Here is a 19,080-nt window from a genome sequence, read left to right on the forward strand (position 1 = left end):
CTTAATTTTTGCTGGGCATGCCCATTCAATAGGTCCTGGGGAGAACACTGTACCTACTTGAGGTGCAATCAAAAGATTCAGGGACTGACTTTGTATATAGAAATTTTAGTGCTGTAGTGAGTTGTAACTTGTTGCAACATGTTTGGTGACTCATAGATGCAGTAATGCACAAATCAGCCATTTATCAGCAGACATTCTGAATTAGTGCACGTTGAAGAGGTGTTTTATGTGTTTTTCATTGCATGTTAAAATTAAAGGATTTTACTGAGTAGCTAATTTGCATAATTTCATAAATTTTCAAATAGAGAAAAGTGCAGTAGAAATCCATGAAATGTTAAAAGCATCTTTTAGAGCAGATGCTATGTGGCATTTGAAGACATTTCTGTAGTTCACAAAGGTTAAAGAGGGCTGCTTGTCCGTTGAAGGTTCTCATCCTGGCCTCCCTAATAATGCAATTGCTTGTGTTCATGATCTGATCAGAAGTAATCAATGCGTAACTATCTGTAAAGTTACTAGTGAAACTAGTGTGCTAGCAGAATTTCTTATAGGACATGTCAGTCAATTTTAACACAAGATTTGGGAATGTGAAGCATTTTGATCAGGTTAGTGGTTTGCATCCTAATCGATAACTACAGAACACAGCAAGTTCTCATGTATTAGGATCTTCATCAGTGTGCTGCTGTTGACCCACACTTTATTTCATCATTACTGATAATGAATCATGGGTGTATGACTCTGTCCCAGAAACAAAGGCTTGTTCCTCTCAGTGGAGGAGACTACACTTTCTCCAAGGTTCAAAAAAAAAAGCAAGAAAATCTTAATTAAATATGAAGATCGTGCTTATCACATTTTTTGACTTGCATGGCATTGCTCATTATCAATTTGTAACACGTGATCAAACAGTTGACCAGGAATACTACAAAACTGTTCTATGCAGTTTGGGAAAACAGCTAGAAAAGTTGGCTTCAAGAGAATTGGCATTAGCAGTATGGAAATGCCTCTGTGCATTCAGTGTTTTCCATTCAAAAATTTCTTGTGAAGCACTCACTCCATGTCTCCCATCCAGCATACTCACCAGATTTAGTTCCCTGTGATTTTTTTTTTTTTTTCCCACCAAGCTTGAAGCTTCCTTGAAAGGTTGCAGATTTGCAACAGCTAAGGAAATTAGTGTGAATGCAACACAAGAATTGTTATCAATTTCAAAAGAAGCCTATCAAATGTTTCCAAAATTGCACAGCTGTTGGAATCTGTGTGTATACAGTTTCAAGGAGACTACTTCAAAAGAGATCCATCTGAATGGCCATTAAATGCTGTCATTTCCCAAATATTAGTTTAGTCCCCTAACCTTTTGATCACACCTTGTATTTTCATAATCTGTAAAGTTTCCTTTGCTTAAATGTACACACACACACACACTTATAATGTGTATAAAACCTATATTGTATATATTTTGTAGAGGACTCCTGAAGGATGGCGTGAGGTACTGATTGATACAGATGACACTCCAGAAGGACACCATCTGCGATATGTACTTTCTCGTGGACCTACCCCAGCCAGCCAGTTCTTCATTGATGTATGAACTTATGGCACTGTAAGAATGTAGTTGAGCATCCTATTAATGATATACACAAGGATGCTCAAATTTAGCTGCTATCTTTATATACAAATTAGCTCTTCTATAAACAGGAATATTCCTATTACATAATTAATTGCTTATTTATGAAATGTTTTTGAAAACTAATGGTTTTCAGATATCTTTAATATGGTGCTCTGCTGATATAGAACTCTATTATTAAAGGCTTCCTGATAATTAGTTATTCCATGCAATGTTCTTTTATGTTACTTTGTTCATAAGGTCTTTGATTATCCATTTTTTCAGTGGCTTGAACGAAAACTATGGTGTATATATATAAAAAAATAAAATAAATAAAATAAAAAAAAAGTAACTTCTAGAATTATTTGAATATTTCCCATTTAGCATATGTACTGGTTAGATTTGTCAACTGGTCCTACTTAAGTGATGTCTAAAGCTATCAAATTCCTCCTCAGAGAAAAAAATTCTCTTCCCTTTCCCTTTGAGATGTTTCTTTGGATCATGCTTATCGATACACCATAAATTACCTGCTAAATCAGTGCTTCTCAAAGTGGGGGATATCGCCCCCTGGGGGCATTAGGCATGAAAGGGTGTGGGGGAATAGGCATGACGGTGTATGACAGGGGGCATTAGGTATGATTGTGTGTAACAGGCAGCTTGCAGTAATTTGCGCCTTTAATTGCTTTGACCAAATGCTGACTACATAAATGATATGATTAGGCTGAACAGACAAATAGCCTGAGCCACCCATGTTAACGTGCTATAGACTAACTATCCCTTGAAAATTAAAATGAGCTCTCCCGATTGAGACTTCGTTTATGCGTTGATCAGGTGATGGTCATTCACTAGTTACATTGATTCTGGAACTATTCTACAATTCACTGAATGTTCTGTGGTGTGTTTTCAATTTTCGTCTGCTAAACGGTTTTTCTTATTAGGATAAAAGATATAATAAAGGTAAGTACTAGTGTAAAATATAAAAATCGGGTTATTGTCATAAGTAACGTTGAATGCATTTTCTCTGGAAACAACACCGCTATATTCAGTACAATACACATTACCCAGGCAACCGTTTTGTTTTCTCCACAGTCGGCCGATTTTGATGTGTAGGTGATAGTTTCTTGGACCACCCTATACATATTATTTTCAGATTTAACGAAAATAATAAAGGTTGATTTGTAGTTATTTATAACTACTTTGACTTCTTAGAAATAGCATCTCAACACAAATTTGAATAAATAATTCTTTGTTGACATGTAAGGTATAGTTTACATTTCACAACGGAAGTAATGATCTGGTGTTGCGCATAGCATACAAGGGGCCACGATTAGACAAAAACAACTAGCAATTCGGACCTCCTACTCTAAATTGAATCCTAAACATCCTTTTTCTAAGCTCCATATATGTTCTTATATATGTGGTTTCCAGCTTCAAGCTTGGACCAGACCTGACCCTACAAAAAAGTTGAAAACAGTATAATGTCAAACAAGCTTAACGCAAATATTTTTAAAACTTATTTTTAATTTTCTTAATAATTAATGATACGTATATGCTCTTCTTATTATTATTATTTTTTTTAAATAGGAAGAAAAATGGCCAAGCCAGAAAAGAAAAAGAAATGTAGACAATATTCTGCAGAATGTCTAAAATATGGATTTATATCAGCACCGGCAAAAATTCAACTTCCAATGTGCCTTATTTGTGAAAAGACATATTTAAATGAGGCTATGAAGCCTTCCAGATTACTGGAGCACTTAAATAAGGTGCATTCAGATAAGGCAAATAATGACTTGTCTTACTTTCAAAAGCTATGTGACAAATTTGAAAAGCACCCAACATTATCGAGCATGTTTTCTTGTGTTGCAACAAAATGATGGCTTGCGGGCCTCGTACAATATTTTACTGTTGATTGCAAAAGCTGGTAAGCCTCATACAATTGGTGAAGAATTAATTTTGCCTGCAATTTCTGAAGTTATCAGTACTGTTTTACATAAATCACCGCACAATATAATAAAATCTATTCCACTTAGTAATGATACAGTTCAGAGACGGATAGACGAAATGGCCAAAGACACAGAAAATACCGTATGCAACATTTTACGAACAACAGAATTCGCCTTACAAATAGACGAATCAACTCTGCCAGGTAACAAATCGTTACTACTAGCATACGTACGTTTTATAAAAGATGAAAAGTTGAACGAAGAATTATTATTTGCAAGATATCTAGAAACGTATACCAAAGGCGAGTCTATATTTCAGGTTACTGAAAAGTTTTTTAAAGACAGGGAAATTCCACTTACAAATATACTTGCTTGTGCAACGGATGGAATGCCATCAATGATTGGCCATTGCAAGGGTTTTATGGCTTATTTAAAAAATGCTGTGCCAAATATTATTACTGTTCATTGTGTCATTCACCATCAGCATTTAGTTGCGAAAAAACTTGGTGATCAACTGCACAATTCTTTACAAACTGTTTTTACTGCTATAAACAAAATTAAAGCACATGTCTTTGAATGATTGTATATTTCGAAAGCTTTGTGATCAAAACAGTGAAGATTTTGAACGATTGCTACTTCACTCTGAGGTTCGGTGGCTGTCAAAAGGCAACTGTCTCAACAGATTTTATGAATTCTTTGATACTGTTGAGTTTTTTGAAGATAGGAACAACGACCTTAGAATGACCTCAAGAAAATGAAAACTGATATTGCTTATCTTGCAGATTTATTTACTAGATTCAACTCAATGAACTTACATTTACAAGGACAAGATGTAACTCTTATTCAGGCGAAAACTCAAATTTCAGCATTTATTTCAAAATTAAAGCTTTTTATGCGCAACGTAGGACAACATGAATTGTATCAATTGCCAAATCTGTTGGAAATAGAGAAAAAAGAAAAAATAGCTGATGAAACTCGACTAACTTTTTTGTAATCATCTATAAATGTTGCACAGAGATATGCAGGAAAGGTTCAAAGATCTCAATTTGAAAATTCCAGATTGGGTTATAAATCCTTTTTTAAATAATGACGATGGTAAACGTTTGGTAGAAGAAGAATTGATTGAGTTACAAAATGAAGTTGAACTGAAGCCAAAAGAAAATCCCTGACCATTATCCTGCATTGTGGGGAATTATAAAAACATTACTTATTTCTTTCCAACATCATATCTAGTCGAAACCGGTTTCAGTGCTGTATCTCAATTGCTGACAAAACAAAGAAATTGTCTGAATGTTGTTAAATGTGGCGATTTACGACTTCTACTTACATATATTAAACCTAATATTGATAAGCTAATAAATCTCCACCAAGCTCATCCATCGCATTAAATATTAAAATATAATTGACTATTTCCATTAATATCATGACTTATTTATGTAATTAACTTTAATTTTTATGACTTAATTAAAGTGACTATAACTGACTTTATTTATGTAGTTGTCATTTTTTACGAAGAAGGAATGAAGTGCAGGCTTTTTTTGGGGGGGTGCAGTGATCCAAAAAGTTTGAGAAGCACTGTGCTAAATGGTTATTTTACTTGGAAATTATAGCTTTGTTTTGTTTGTGAGGAAAAGGGGAGAACTTTTGCTTCTCTTCCATGTCAACAATATTTGCAAGTTCTGAATGCGCTATGTGTAATATTTCTTCAGTAAGATAATTGTTCACATCATTTCAATTCACAGCCTTCATTTTGTGAAGAATGTCTTTTTTTTTATGAATTTGGTAGGGAAAAATTTTTTTTCTTCCATTGCAATGCAGTTTTTTTTTTTTCTTTTTCCTGCTTAATAGACAGAGTTTGAAAGCAGCCATCAGATAATCAGGTAATTTTGGAAGAGGATATTAATCTTAAATGAGTAATAAGAAATAGTGAGGAAGTTAAAACAAAATTGTAATGGGTAAGGTAGCATTTGAGAAGATAAAGCAGATATATACATAGAGAATGGGTATTGAGTTAAGAAAGTGGTTAGAACATTTTTAAGTTTCACTCTCATATTGTGGAAACACTTCACCACAAGTTGTCCCATTATTGCACTACTTTGATTTATCCTGGTGGATAGAGTTGAACACCTTGGCCAACCCTAGAAGGCCCAAGGAGGAATCAGTATAACATTGCTGAAGAATATTTCAATCAACATGTCATAAATGTTCCCCAAAGATTGGTGGGAAAGGTTCCAAGAAGATTACATGCTCTATTAAGGTCCTATGCTGCATTAAAATCTTATCTACAAATTTTGTGTAGTATCCCAATATTTTTGGTAATGTAGTGTATATTTATATACATTAAGTCATTGTCTCTCAAACTTTTGAGTTAAATGCAAATACTACGTATGTACAGTTATACCTCACTTTACACGATCCTGTTTTACACAGATTGGTTATAGCATGGGTACCATTAAACTTTGTATGTAATCCAGTTTGAATCAGCTGCAAAAAGTGTAACACTGCAGAGGGTATCAATTAATATTGATAACCATAATGTTATACTTAACGGTACTGATTCAAACTGAACTTTGGTAAGAAGTGTTTCTACTTTGGTAAGAAGTTATTGCACTACTTTAAAAAAAACACTGCTCCATCAGAGAACTATATTGTTCTTTAGTTTATTATTATTATTATTATTATTAGCCATATATGGTGCAAGGAAGCCTGTGGCTTTTGCTGCTCCAGCCAAAAAAAAATTATGATAAAAGTTATAAGGAAAAGAATAACTCCAGTAAACTAAGTGTATAGAAGTAAAACAAAATTAAAAATATAAAACAGGTGAAAACTGTTCAATTAAATTAAAGTGAAAGCAGGGTAAAAAGCAAACAGTTGCTTTCAACATCCCAGAATGCCTTTGTCAACTGTTAAGTTTTAGAGCTATGCTATGATAAATAAGTAGACTAATGAAACAGTTTTCCTTGAATTTATCTTTCAGTGTTATTCTTCTTATAATTTAGGACATCTCATGCTTCCAAAACTATCGTAACTTGCACAAGTGTTCTGCATTTATTTTTTTTGAAATCAACACATTAACAATTTTACTGTCAACTCAGTGCTAATATTTATTCAGTAGTTATACCTGTATTAATTGCCTTTTCCTGTAATAAAGCAGGTAAAGTTAAATACCTGATTATGGTAAGAAACAGTTTTCTTCAAATAAAAAAATCTTTTTGTACTTCAAGACAGCCACTAGACAAGAGCAATTTTACAACTTCATTGTTATTGGCAATTAAAGAACAGCACTGAGTTAACATGGGCCATACAGTTTTTTGGTGCATAAAGATCTAACTGCAAGGGACAGTCATGTTATACAAGTCATCTTGTCCCAGTGGTCAGAAACTGCAGAATCAGAAAAACTGTGCTGAGGTTGACAAGTAGTATTCCCATATACCTTCTGCAGTTTCTTTTGGTTATTTTCAGTATTCTTTCGCACCAAGAATTCAATAATCATGCTGCTTTTGACAGACAGACATTCATGGAAGCAGCCATGTTTGACAGGCAGACATTAATGGAAGCAGCCATGTTTGACAGATAGACAGTCATGGAAGCAGCCATATTTGATGATTGCTACAGCAAAGCCAAATGAGGTAAGATTATGTCACTAGAATTATAGGAGAGGAAAGATTTATCCATGAGGTCTACAAAGTTAACAGTTCTGTAGATTATATAGCTTTGCAAAAAACATTGTGGGTATTACTTTTGGAGTGATCCTTGTATCTTCTAGTTGATTAGATATGCTTGCTGTATAAATAATTTGCTATATAAAGTATTATTCTGTTTATTATTACAGTAGAAGATATGATATGCAATTTTCTACTATTTGATAATTTGCTGTATTGTGTCTGCCCTGTTTTTTCTTTAGTCATCTGATACAAGGGATCATGTAGAAGTCAGTCCTGAAAGTGGTGTGCTTGTTCAAGAACTGGCAACAAGAATGGAGCAGGAAGGAGGATTTTCTTTACTGATAGATTATGGGCATGATGGAACCAAGTCTGATACATTTAGGGTATGGCATATATCTTATAAGTTTATTTGTTTCTACCTATAATGTTTTTGTTTTCATTATTAAATAAATGAAATGAAATGCAAATATTGAAATTTTGAAATCACTTTAATCTAGGAAAAGTAGAAATTAGTTGAACTGCTTTTTGTTATATTATTACATACCAACATTAAATATTTTTTTATTACCCAGTTGTCTTATTCTCTGTATATTTAAGCTCTTAAAGATTTCTCCTGCCTATGGATATCAAGTAATCCATTTACAATCATGCATTTTACAGTCCCTGCAGATGAAAACTGTTTTAGTCAACACTTTTTTTTCGTGATGTTTTATTATGGTTTTGTGAAAGCAGAACTAGATAGTTTATCTTGTTGTTGTGGAAGAAAAGCAAAGCTTTGTATGAAGTTTGTTTTATTCATTCCTCCAAATCTAAAAAAATAATGAACTTAAATAAGAATTTTGTTCTGTTTATGTTGCTGTATAACTCCCTTAATTATATTTATTTTGTAGGATTGTAGGTACAGTTACAGTATTGTAGTGATTTTTTTTTTTTTTTTTATTGTAATGGCAGACTTCAAAATTGTGTTACCAGTTCTCTAATATGCAGGATATCATCCTACTCTCCCAATAATATCTTGCGTATTTATGCATATTTGATTTTATGCTATGGAATGCTATTTATCATTGATTAGCTTAGAAAGGGCCATATGTACAAATCACCATTATCATATACTCAAACCAAAACTAAAATTGCTGCTGATTACTGAAAGTGTAAATCTCCTGTGGAATACTTTTAACTTTCTGTAGCTTTATCACAGATGAAATTTCTTTGTGACATTTCCCTGTTGTTTTAAAGAGTGTCTTGTGTTTGTACAGTCAAAAAAAAAAGTTAGTGTATATACTAGAACACAAAATAGAAGATAAGAGTGAGTTTGGATTTAATTGCTTAGAGTAGCCTTTTCTGTGGTATCTAGCCTTATTTTTAATTACATAGACAATAAAATTAACTCCAGTTAAGATTAGCATGAGGATTAGATACCGAAAGTCAAGTTATTTTCCTACAGCTGTGTGAATCTTCCTAGGATAGTCCCAGGCAAGATTCACACATTTTTCTGGTAAGAGTAAATAAAATATACAAACAGAATAATCCCATAAAGTGGAGCATTTAACCCAAGGCAGCCAATGGCTGTGGTGAGACAAGAAATTTTGCTCAAATTTTAAGAGAAAATTATGAAAAGAAATTCTCTGTTTGAAAAAAAAAAAAAAGAAAAAAAAAAGCAGTCTTGCAAAAAATAAAATTTTATGATTTTCTTATGGATAATTTTTATTTGACAAAGGTGAAATTTTTTATTTCTAGATGACTGTTAAACTGTCATTCTAAAACTTTCCCTCCATGGCCTCCTGTTTGGCACAATACATTATCTTCATCTTTTGCCACTCATTTGGGAGGTCTGGGTTCACTTCCCATCACTTACTGGAGGAATTTCTAAAGTCCACTTCATTTGAGGGCTGTAGTTAGTTGACTTCAGGCAGAGGGCATTGGGGTTTTTTTTTCCCCTTTCTCACAAGTTATTCTGGATTTTTCAGCCTGCAGATGTGCACTTCTATAAACATAGTACACTTAATGTGTATGTTTGGAGCTATTCATACCAATATATAATATTCTAAAACTTATGTGTCAACAAATTAAAAATTTTGTGCTTATGGCTTTAAACTTTATGGCATATTGTACTACAAGATGCTCTCATATGTCACTTGGGATTTATGGCTTGAAGAGTACCCATAAAACTGATGTTATCTCATGCCACAGAGTGTTTAGCAACACATCCCTTCTTAAATCACATTTCCAACTTAGATAAAAGTACTAGGTTTTTTACTAGAAAATTCAGAGCGCCTTTTTATTAATCCAACAAATCACCCATTCTCTACTAAAATACAAGTCCCAAATCAGTTTCTTTTTTGCAGTTTTCATTTTAACTTAGCACCTTTGAGAGAAGCCTTTTTTATGTGTTTGTTCACAGCAATTTCATTTTTTCATGGGCCGTACAGGCAAAGTAGATGTCACCTGAATGATTCCTACCAGCAAGTTCCTGTTCTTTCCTCCATCCTCCAGGTTATCAGTTGGCTGCATAATCCTGATGTAGGCAAAAAAATTATTAATTCTTCACACTGTGTGAGGGCATATAAATATTACATACAAATGGACAGTTGGTAATGTTTTTGTTTTTTTTAAATCCTCATAGCATAATCTATCCCTTTATTCATTGCTTGTAATGATCAGATCAGTTTGAGATCACTTTAAAACCTTTCAACATTTCATTGGTATTGGTTAAAAAACTATAATAAGCTTCAAGTTTGATTATTGTTATTAGTTAATTTACTTAATCAGTTTTACGGATGTAAAACTCTTAGTAATTAAATACTGAAAGAAAAACATGGTTTGCCTTCAAAAGACTTGAAATGAATACTGTTCTACCACATGCTAATGAAAATTAAGGTCATACTTTGGAAGGTGTATATATTATTGCTTGTGTGTCCCAAGCTACCTTAAATTAAAATAAAATAAAATAAAATTCAGCAAAGAAATTAATCAAATCAGTCATAAATACCAATATCCACCTCTAATATTGTGAATGCACAACTCCCCCTGCCTATGGAGACATACCCTTACAATCATCCACAGAGGAATATCAGCACTCACATTGAAAGAGTTAAATTAACAGAAATAAAATAAAAATGTATGGATGTCTTGTCTTTATTTTTTGTTTTTCATTAACCCCGTAGTGGTGTAGGACCTGACAGGTGCCTAAAATGTGAAAATATTTTTCTAGCTTCCTAAATACAGTTAAACTTTTATTGTAATAATTTGATTTTTTTTTTTTTTTTTTTTTTTTCAGTTTTCACAGAGTAATTAAATACAAGCACCTGTCAGGTGCCATGCCATTGTTTATGCAATGCTTTTATTTGCATGGAGAATAGTAGGAACTGATAGGATTTTAAGATTAAAATTTTACAAGTCTTTTCAATTGGAAATTGGACAAGACTAACAGATCTATGTCTATATTTTATGTCAAATGTTTTTTTTTTTTTTGTTTGTTTTACAAGAGGTAATATTTTTTAATGTTTTTTTTAAATAATATTGAAAAAACACAGCAGTTTTTAAATATTTAATTTATTATTAAAAAATAAAGTTAAACATAGAATAAGCATTAAAATCTATTAAGAAAGGATGAGTCTGAGGTCTGTTGAATTTTTCAGTAGCTCCAAGTCCCATACCAGATCCAACTTGTGTGTGAACTGTTACGTCATCTTTGATGTGGGGGAACCTCACCAGTCCCTTCACCATTTACTGTGTTTACATGTGCAGGGTGGGAACAACCACAGTCTGTGCTATATCTTAGTCTCAGGTTTTGTCAGAATTTGTACATCTTCACTGTTGTGCAGGACAAATTAGCCAATAACAAATTTTGCTAATGTATTACAGAATTGTTCTTATTGCTGTGTCCTGTATTACTTGCAAAAATAGCAATCCAATATTGGTCTATACTCCAAATATACCTTAATATTTAGTGTGTAGACAATACTGGATTGCTATTTTTTTTTTCTTATTTTATTGGATTGCTTTTTTTTTTTCTTTTTTTATTTGCTATTTTTTGTTTTCCATTTTTATTACATGGATGGCAGAAATAACGTGGGCCCCATGTTTTGTATATTGGTCTCCAGTTCTGACACCATAATAAACACGATAAACTTTCTTGTAAAAGTCAGTGGTTGTGTATCATTGGTGTAAAATTTCTGCAAATGTGACAGAAGGAATCAGTATTCTTGAAACACCAATGACAATGCATTATATGAAAAAGAATGTTACATCGATAATAAATTAACAATAAAAACATCTACAATGCTTCTTTCATTTCTTCCTTCCTTCCTTCCTTCCTTATTAAAATATACAATTTACAATATATTCTATATATTATCTGGATGCACGGCAACAAATATAATGCCAATTTTTGGAAATCTCTGATATGTAGGAAGAAAAGATTTTTTTGATAATTCCATGAGTGGAGTAATAAAACTGTGCTTATAATTTTCAATCAACAAAAATCATATATACTAGTATAATACATGGATTTGCACTGAAACAGATTCCTCTTGAATCTATGGACAAAACTGATTACTGAATTACTATTCAAACAAATGTGAATACCTCATTAATACCTCTTTCTATTAAATTAAAATTTATATTAACTTGAAGTTTACATCTCTTAAATTTATAATTTAAAATATTTTTATATTTGGGTGTTGACTAGAAATTATATTATGTTTAGGCCTTTCGAAGACATGAGCTTCATGATCCTTTGTCTGAACCAGGAACTGCTGACTTGACTTGTGATGTAGATTTTTCTTATTTAAAAAAAATGGTTAAAAATAAAGGTAAGCTTCAGAGATTTTGATTACTTTATTTTAATAAAATTTAGATATTTCATACAGTATTCCTTAAACTATCTACACTGACCTATTGCAAAATGCAGTAATGGGCCTAATTATATACTGTCTGTTTAATTATTTACCACTTTATTAATCAGTTAGTAATAAATCAGTGTTGCTATTTGGTTAAATCAAATGTTCAGCTATTTTATGAGTTTTAACTCATAAAGTAACAGAACTATAACTAAATTTATATGTTAATGAAAGATGACACATTGCTCTATGCAAATCGAAAATGTTTCTATGAATTTTGTGAATTTTGCTTCATGTAGCAGAATGTCTCTTTATTATAATTTAACCTTTGTTATTATTTAATATAGGCTTATTTCTGAAGTCTTTAAAATACTTGATAGCTAAGGTATAACGTAAAACTATATAGCGAAATACGTATTACTGCATTAGCTTAGTATAGTATTGCATAGTATAGTAAATTAATCAATTATATTAATTTTCATTGTTCATTAATTGAATTGTATTTAAAAACAGAAATCGTGCCCCAGACTAGAGCAACAAAGCAACGTGCACAAAATAGCGAGAGTGCTGTGGCTCGGAGGAGAAATGAAGGGGGCAATTCCCAATGCATCACAGCCTAAAGAAATGTGCAACTTATGAAATGTTTGCAGACCTTTTTTGGGATGGGACATGATGTTGCCAAGGGGGATGTCTTTGTGCTTGATGTAAGCAGTGTGAAGAAGTTAGGTGCCAACTCAGCCCCCTCGACGTGGGCACCTGTACGTGGTGAGGGGACCTCCCAGTGATGCTGCTGGTTTTCCAGATTAGCATCACTGGGATCTTACACCCATACCTTGGTTCCAGGGTTACATCATTGGAATCCGGTGTGTGCAGCCGTGCGCCGTGACCCGTGGAATGCAGAAAGGGAGATCCTGGTGGTCGAGGGGCCCAGCCTTAAAACACCACTTTGGCCCCTGCTTCGACAAGACGGGTGGTCCCGGACCGGCCCGACTGGGATCAATCGGCAGGTGGTTTTTTACTGCTAGGGCCAACTGTGTTCCAATAAGTCTCCCTCCCTTTGGTCCTGGGACGGGGTAAAGACTTATTGGTAATGTGGGTATGGTGCTCCTAAGCGAACTCTGCGTCCCATTCGTGTACACAGTACCTGCAAGTTCACGAGTGGGCATCCCCTCGTTGGGCTCCGTGGTGAGTGAGGTACTTAGGCATCAGACACTTTCTTTTTACTCCTATGAGTAATTTAAATTCTATTTCTTCTGGGGCTCCAACAAGGCCCCTACCTAATCAAGACGAAACCACAGAAAATACCTCTGCAAAAAGAGCCAGAACGGAGGATACACCACCATCTGTTACACTGCTTTTCCTCATTCTCCATTCCACCAGAGAGCAGGCACTCGGGGAAAATGTGACCCTTTTTCATCCAGAAAGAATTAGAAGGGTTGACAGGATCTCCAAAATCTGTAAAAAGGCTTCGTTCTGGAGACATTTTAGTCGAGGCTGCAAGCCAAAAACATGCACAGCAACTACTGAAAGCCACATCGTTAGGGGGATTACCCATCATCGTTACCCCCATAAAACCTTGAATTTCTCACGCAGTGTCATATCAGAGTGGGATCTTCTTTGTGTTTCTGAAGAAGAGATCTGCTCTGAACTTAAAGACCAAGGAGCGACGGCTGTGAAAAGAATATCGATACGGAAGGATGGGAATCTCGTCCCTACCCGAGTTCTCATCGTAACGTTCAACACCCCATGGCCTCCAAGTTCCATAAAAGCAGGCTGTTTAAACTGCCCGGTGAGGATTTATATCCCGAACCCATTGAGGTGTTTTAAATGCCAAAAGTATGGCCACTCTCAAACAGCTTGTCGTGGCAACCCTGCCTGTGCTCGCTCTGGTGCTAAAGACCATGAGAGCAAGGAATGTTTAGCTTCAAAGCCAAGTTGTACTAACTGCCAAGGAGAACACCCTGCATACTCTCGAGCATGCCAGCGGTGGAAAGAGGAGAAGGAAATTCAGAAACTAAAAACAGAACTAAACATCTCCTATCAGGAGGCCAGAAGATGCATCCAACCTATAAATAGTGCCAAGCCCTCATACACCCAGAAAGCTTCTGGGAAAAGTACCATTGGTACTCAGACTGATATGAGTATTCCACCAAAGGAGTCATTTACCCCCATTGCGCGCCATTTATTAAGTTCCCCAAAGCCCACCCAAAAATCACAGTCAGCCGCCACTGCTATATCCGTACCTCCTAGTGCTCCACCACTTCCAAAACAGAGTACTAAAGAAACTCCGAAGAAAGGGGAACAGGCATCTACAATCCAAGAGACAATGAATGTCGAAGATAAGGAGGTACAGGATGAGTCTGTCCTGGAACTCTTTGCGAAAGAAGAAGAAGAAGAAGAAATGGATACAGGCCAATGTCCAGTCTTTCCAAAGAGAGATAAACCCAGGACTGAGAAAATGAAGCCCTCAGCCCTTCGGAAGCCACCAGACGGACCCAGTAAATCAAAATAATGGGTGGATTTCGTAGAAATAGAGATGACATCAAGGCTCTCCTGAGTAAGCATGAACCAACTTGCTTTTGCTTACAGGAGACGTATTTAAAGGCAAATGAAGACCCTTACTTATGTAACTGCTCAGTTATTCGCAGAGACAGAGCTGGGGATGGACCTGCCCACTGAGGAGTCTCTATCCTTGTGGGTAACCACAACCCCTTTCAAGCTGTGCTTCTTACCACTAATCTAGAGGCTGTAGCAGTTCATCTTACAGTAGGGTTCCTTTTAACTGTTTGCTCCATTTATTTGCCACATGGGAATGACACCACTCAGGCAGACCTTGATGATCTCATTAAGCAACTGCCACCCCCTTTCCTATTATTAGGGGATTTTAATGGGCATAATCCTCTGTGGGGTAGTTCTGACATCAACAGAAGAGGTCGGATTATCGAGCGATTGCTTGAAAACAATGATCTGGCCCTTCTAAATGTGGGATCTAACACCTTTTTCCATACGACTACCCGTACGTTTACTGCCATTGATCTTTCCATCTGCTCCCCTTCCCTCCTGCCTCTGAGTACATGGGAGGTTGAAGAAAACCTTTATGGTAGTGATCACTTCCCCTTGTTATCCACCATTCAAATGGGAGACAATGTCACCAGTCAAGGATACCACGTTATAAGATCGATCACGCTGATTGGAATGCCTTTCGCCATCTGTCAATGTTCAATACCACTACAGTTGGCCAGGAGCCAATTAATGAGTCAGTAAAACACATCACAGAAACTATAGTCCAGGCAGCAGCAGTTGCAATTTCAAGGACATCATCCCGCTTTCCACGTTTTCCAAAACCATGGTGGAATGGAGAATGCACAGCAGCTAGGAAGGCTCAAAACAAAGCATGGGGAATATTTCGTCATTACCCCACCACAGATAATTTAATAGCCTTCAAACGTGCACATGCCAAAGCACAGTACATTAGACATCAGAGCCAAAAGGAATCTTGGATCAAATTTTCATCTTCCCTTACACGGGCTGCCAATCCAAAAGCCATCTGGGACAAAGTTCGGAAAATGAACGGCAAATACAACTCACAGCCTTCATCGATCCTGGAACATGATGTACAATTGCAGATCCAACTGCAATTGCAAATACTCTCGGGGAGACATTTGCTAAAGTGTCTTTAGAAATGTCGTACCCCCCAGAGTTCATTGCACTCAAACAAAGATCACAAAAACATCACCTGAAGCTGTCCTCTAACAATCGCGAGGAATACAATCAGCCTTTTACACAGTGGGAGCTGAAAGCAGCACACTCACTATCCAAGGCGAGTGCTGTTGGGCCAGGCGACATCCATTGTGAGATGATTAAACACCTATCATCGAAATCCATGGATCGTTTGCTCCATCTCTATAATAGAATATATATCAAAGAGACATTTCCGGACTCGTGGCATATGGCAATCGTCCTTCCCTTTCCGAAACCAGGAAAGGATCCAAAAATACCAAAAAATTACCATCCTATCGCTCTGACGAGCTGCTTGTACAAGATCCTGGAAAGAATGGTCAATGCTCGTCTTTTGTGGTATTTAGAAGCTAATGACATCCTTTCCAGGATACAGTGTGGCTTCCGAAGGAACAGGTCAACACTTGACCACTTAATCCGCTTGGAAACATATATACGTGATGCTTTCCTGAAATGTGAGCACCAGGTGTCTGTTTTCTTTGATATGGAAAAAGCGTACGACACGGCTTGGAGATATGGAATTTTAAAAGACGTATATAACTTTGGTCTTAGAGAACACATTTCCCTCTTTATTAAAAACTTTCTTACAGACCGTTCTTTCCAAGTTCGTGTAGGATCCACCTTCTCCCGGCCATTCTGCCAAGAAGAGAGAATTCCACAAGGATCAGTTTTAAGCGTTACGCTTTTTGCTATCAAAGTTAACTCTATAACTGAACAACTTCCTCCAATCGTAAACAGTGCCCTCTTTGTAGATGACTTTAGCATCTTTTTTGCAGTCATGCAATATGAGGGTCATTGAAAGACAATTGCAGCATGCCATAGACCACGTCAACTCTTGGGCAGAACTTAAACTCGGACAAGACATCATTCTAGTAGCACCCGAGACAAAATTCTTGGGGCTCATTTTCGACAAGAAGTTGACATTTTTACCTTATATTCATCAACTGTGGACAAAGTGCACAAGAGGGTTGAATCTCCTATGCTCTATTTCTTCCAATAAATGGGGAGCAGACCACTCCACTTTGCTCAGCCTCTATCTCGTGCACTTGTCCGATCTAAACTAGACTATGGGTCCCAAGTGTACGCATCGGCTAAAAGTAGCGTACTTAGTTGGCTGGACCCAGTTCACCACCAAGCCATCCATATTGCTACTGGAGCATTTAGAACATCCCCTGTCCAGAGTTTATATGTTGAAGCAACTGAACCACCACTGTCATTTCGACGAAAGCAATTGCCTTTTAAATTAAAATCCCTGCCAGACAACCCTACGTGGACATCTGTTTTCAAGCCACGACGGGAAAACCTATATAACACTCATCAGACTGCCAATCAGCCTTTTGGTATCCGTGTCCAAGAGCTGCTCAGAGAGCTGGACATCATGGTAGACAATGTTGCCCAGTCACCAAGGCAACCACTTCCACCCTGGCATGCTTGCTTACCATCATGCGACTTCTCCCTTAAAAATTGGAGTAAATTCATAACTCCATCTACTGTCTACCACCAACTCTACGCTGCCCACCGGGCCAAATATTTTGACTTCTTGCCTGTCTTCACTGATGGCTCGAAGTCGGAGTTGTCTGTTGGATCTGCTGCTATCTTTCCAGGTCTTTCTATATTTCGAAAGATTCCCCAAGAATGCAGCATATATACAGCTGTGTTGTATGCTATAGAGTTAGCCTTGGACCGCATTAAAACCCATAGGTATCAAACGTGTATGATGTACACTGACTCTCTAAGTACACTGCAGGCTTTATCGGGTATGAGGTATAATCCTCATCGATTTGTGACCCGGATTCAGCAGACGCTCCACTCTCTGTCTGAGTGTTCTTTCGACATTCGTTTCTGCTGGATTCCAAGCCACATTGGGATCATGGGAAATGAACTGGCAGATGCTGCGGCCAGGTCACCAGAACCTCACAACACTTATTGCCTGTTAGTCCCCTATACAGACTACAGGCAGTTAATACACGATAAATTACTGTCTCAATGGCAACAATCTTGGCATGAGCAAGTCACAAACAAGCTCTATCAGATAAAGCCTGTAATCGGACATTGGCAATCTAGTCTGCGCAGGAATCGCAGAGAGGAAGTTGTTTTAGCTCGCCTCCGCATAGGACACAGTCATCTTACACATGCATTTCTGCTGAGGGCAGATAACTGTCCTATGTGTGAGAACTGCGATACCTATTTAAGTATACGTCACATTTTAACCGAGTGTCCACGTTTTAGACACGAACGTGATTTTTATTTTACCGCTTTTAGTCATCTGGCTGAGCCTTGCACACTCAGTCAGATTTTATTCGACAATGACAATGTGGCTGCTGTTTTTAGCTTTTTAAAATCAGTAAACCTTTTTATTCGTATTTAAAATTGACTTGTCATTTCTTTGTTGATACATTTTTTACTTTTATACCTTTTATATTTCGACATGGTGGCCTAACTAATTAGGTCACTGAATGTTTTAACTTTTAATATATGACCTGGATTTGGCACATTATAGCCTTAGTTGCTGATGCACCAATAAAACCCAAACCAAACCAAACCAAAGCCAACTCAGCGTTGTTATGGGCCGTTATGAGAGCTTGAAGAAACGGGTAGATGCCTTTGGGGGACCCATCAAGTCCTCAGCTGCCCACATCAATGCCAGAGCTTGCACTAGTGCATCAGGCAACACAGCTCCAAAGCAGAATGCGCTGGTCCCACAGGAGTTAAATATTGTCGGTTGCTCTATTGTTAGGGTGACAGGTAATATATTGTGTAAAAAGGATAGATGGAATAGGATCAGGGTATCCTGCCTGGGACAAAAGTTGATGTTGTAGAGCAGATACCTTTTAAGGGCACAAAGGGGGGGATATTGTTGTACACTTTGGCACTAATGACATTAAGAGTAGGAGATCTGCAGACTTACTTAACAACAGGTCAATGTTGAAAAAGAGTAGCTAGTTAGGGTTAAATTTTGAAGGTGTCTGCAATTCTGCCCAGACACGATAGGAGGGAGTATATGACGGGAGCCTTGTCAATCAATTTGGCCCTGAAGAGATTGTGCAAGGCTCATGGGGTAGAATTTTTCTCAGTGTGGTCTGTGCTTGTGAACAGGAGAGATTGTTTCTACAGAGATGGGATGCACCTAAATAGAAAGGATGCAAGAATATTTGCTGCTGCTACTGAGGCAGTGTTAGATGGGTCGGAAAACTGCTGCTTGGGGGAATTCACAAACTAATAGATTAACAGTAGCCACAGGCAGAGGTGAAATTGATTCTTGCAGTGCTTCTATTGGAATGAGCAGCAGCCTGGAAAAC

The 19,080-nt window shown here is 36.5% G+C and overlaps 1 protein-coding gene across 1 annotated transcript in view; it reads left to right on the forward strand.

The window, feature by feature from the left end:
• LOC150084816 (protein arginine methyltransferase NDUFAF7, mitochondrial-like) overlaps positions 1 to 19,080 on the forward strand; it is a 115,782-nt gene that overhangs the window by 84,463 nt on the left and 12,239 nt on the right. Inside the window, exons 6-8 of the mRNA XM_090375564.1 lie at positions 1,457 to 1,573; positions 7,442 to 7,585; positions 11,911 to 12,016. Coding sequence (XP_090231690.1) covers positions 1,457 to 1,573; positions 7,442 to 7,585; positions 11,911 to 12,016 — 367 coding nt within the window. The remainder of the gene's footprint in view (positions 1 to 1,456; positions 1,574 to 7,441; positions 7,586 to 11,910; positions 12,017 to 19,080) is intronic.

The sequence above is a fragment of the Mastigoproctus giganteus genome, chromosome 6 (genome assembly GCF_048544385.1).
Source record: "Mastigoproctus giganteus isolate SK-2022 chromosome 6, ASM4854438v1, whole genome shotgun sequence".
Classification (NCBI taxonomy): Eukaryota; Metazoa; Arthropoda; class Arachnida; order Uropygi; family Thelyphonidae; genus Mastigoproctus; species Mastigoproctus giganteus.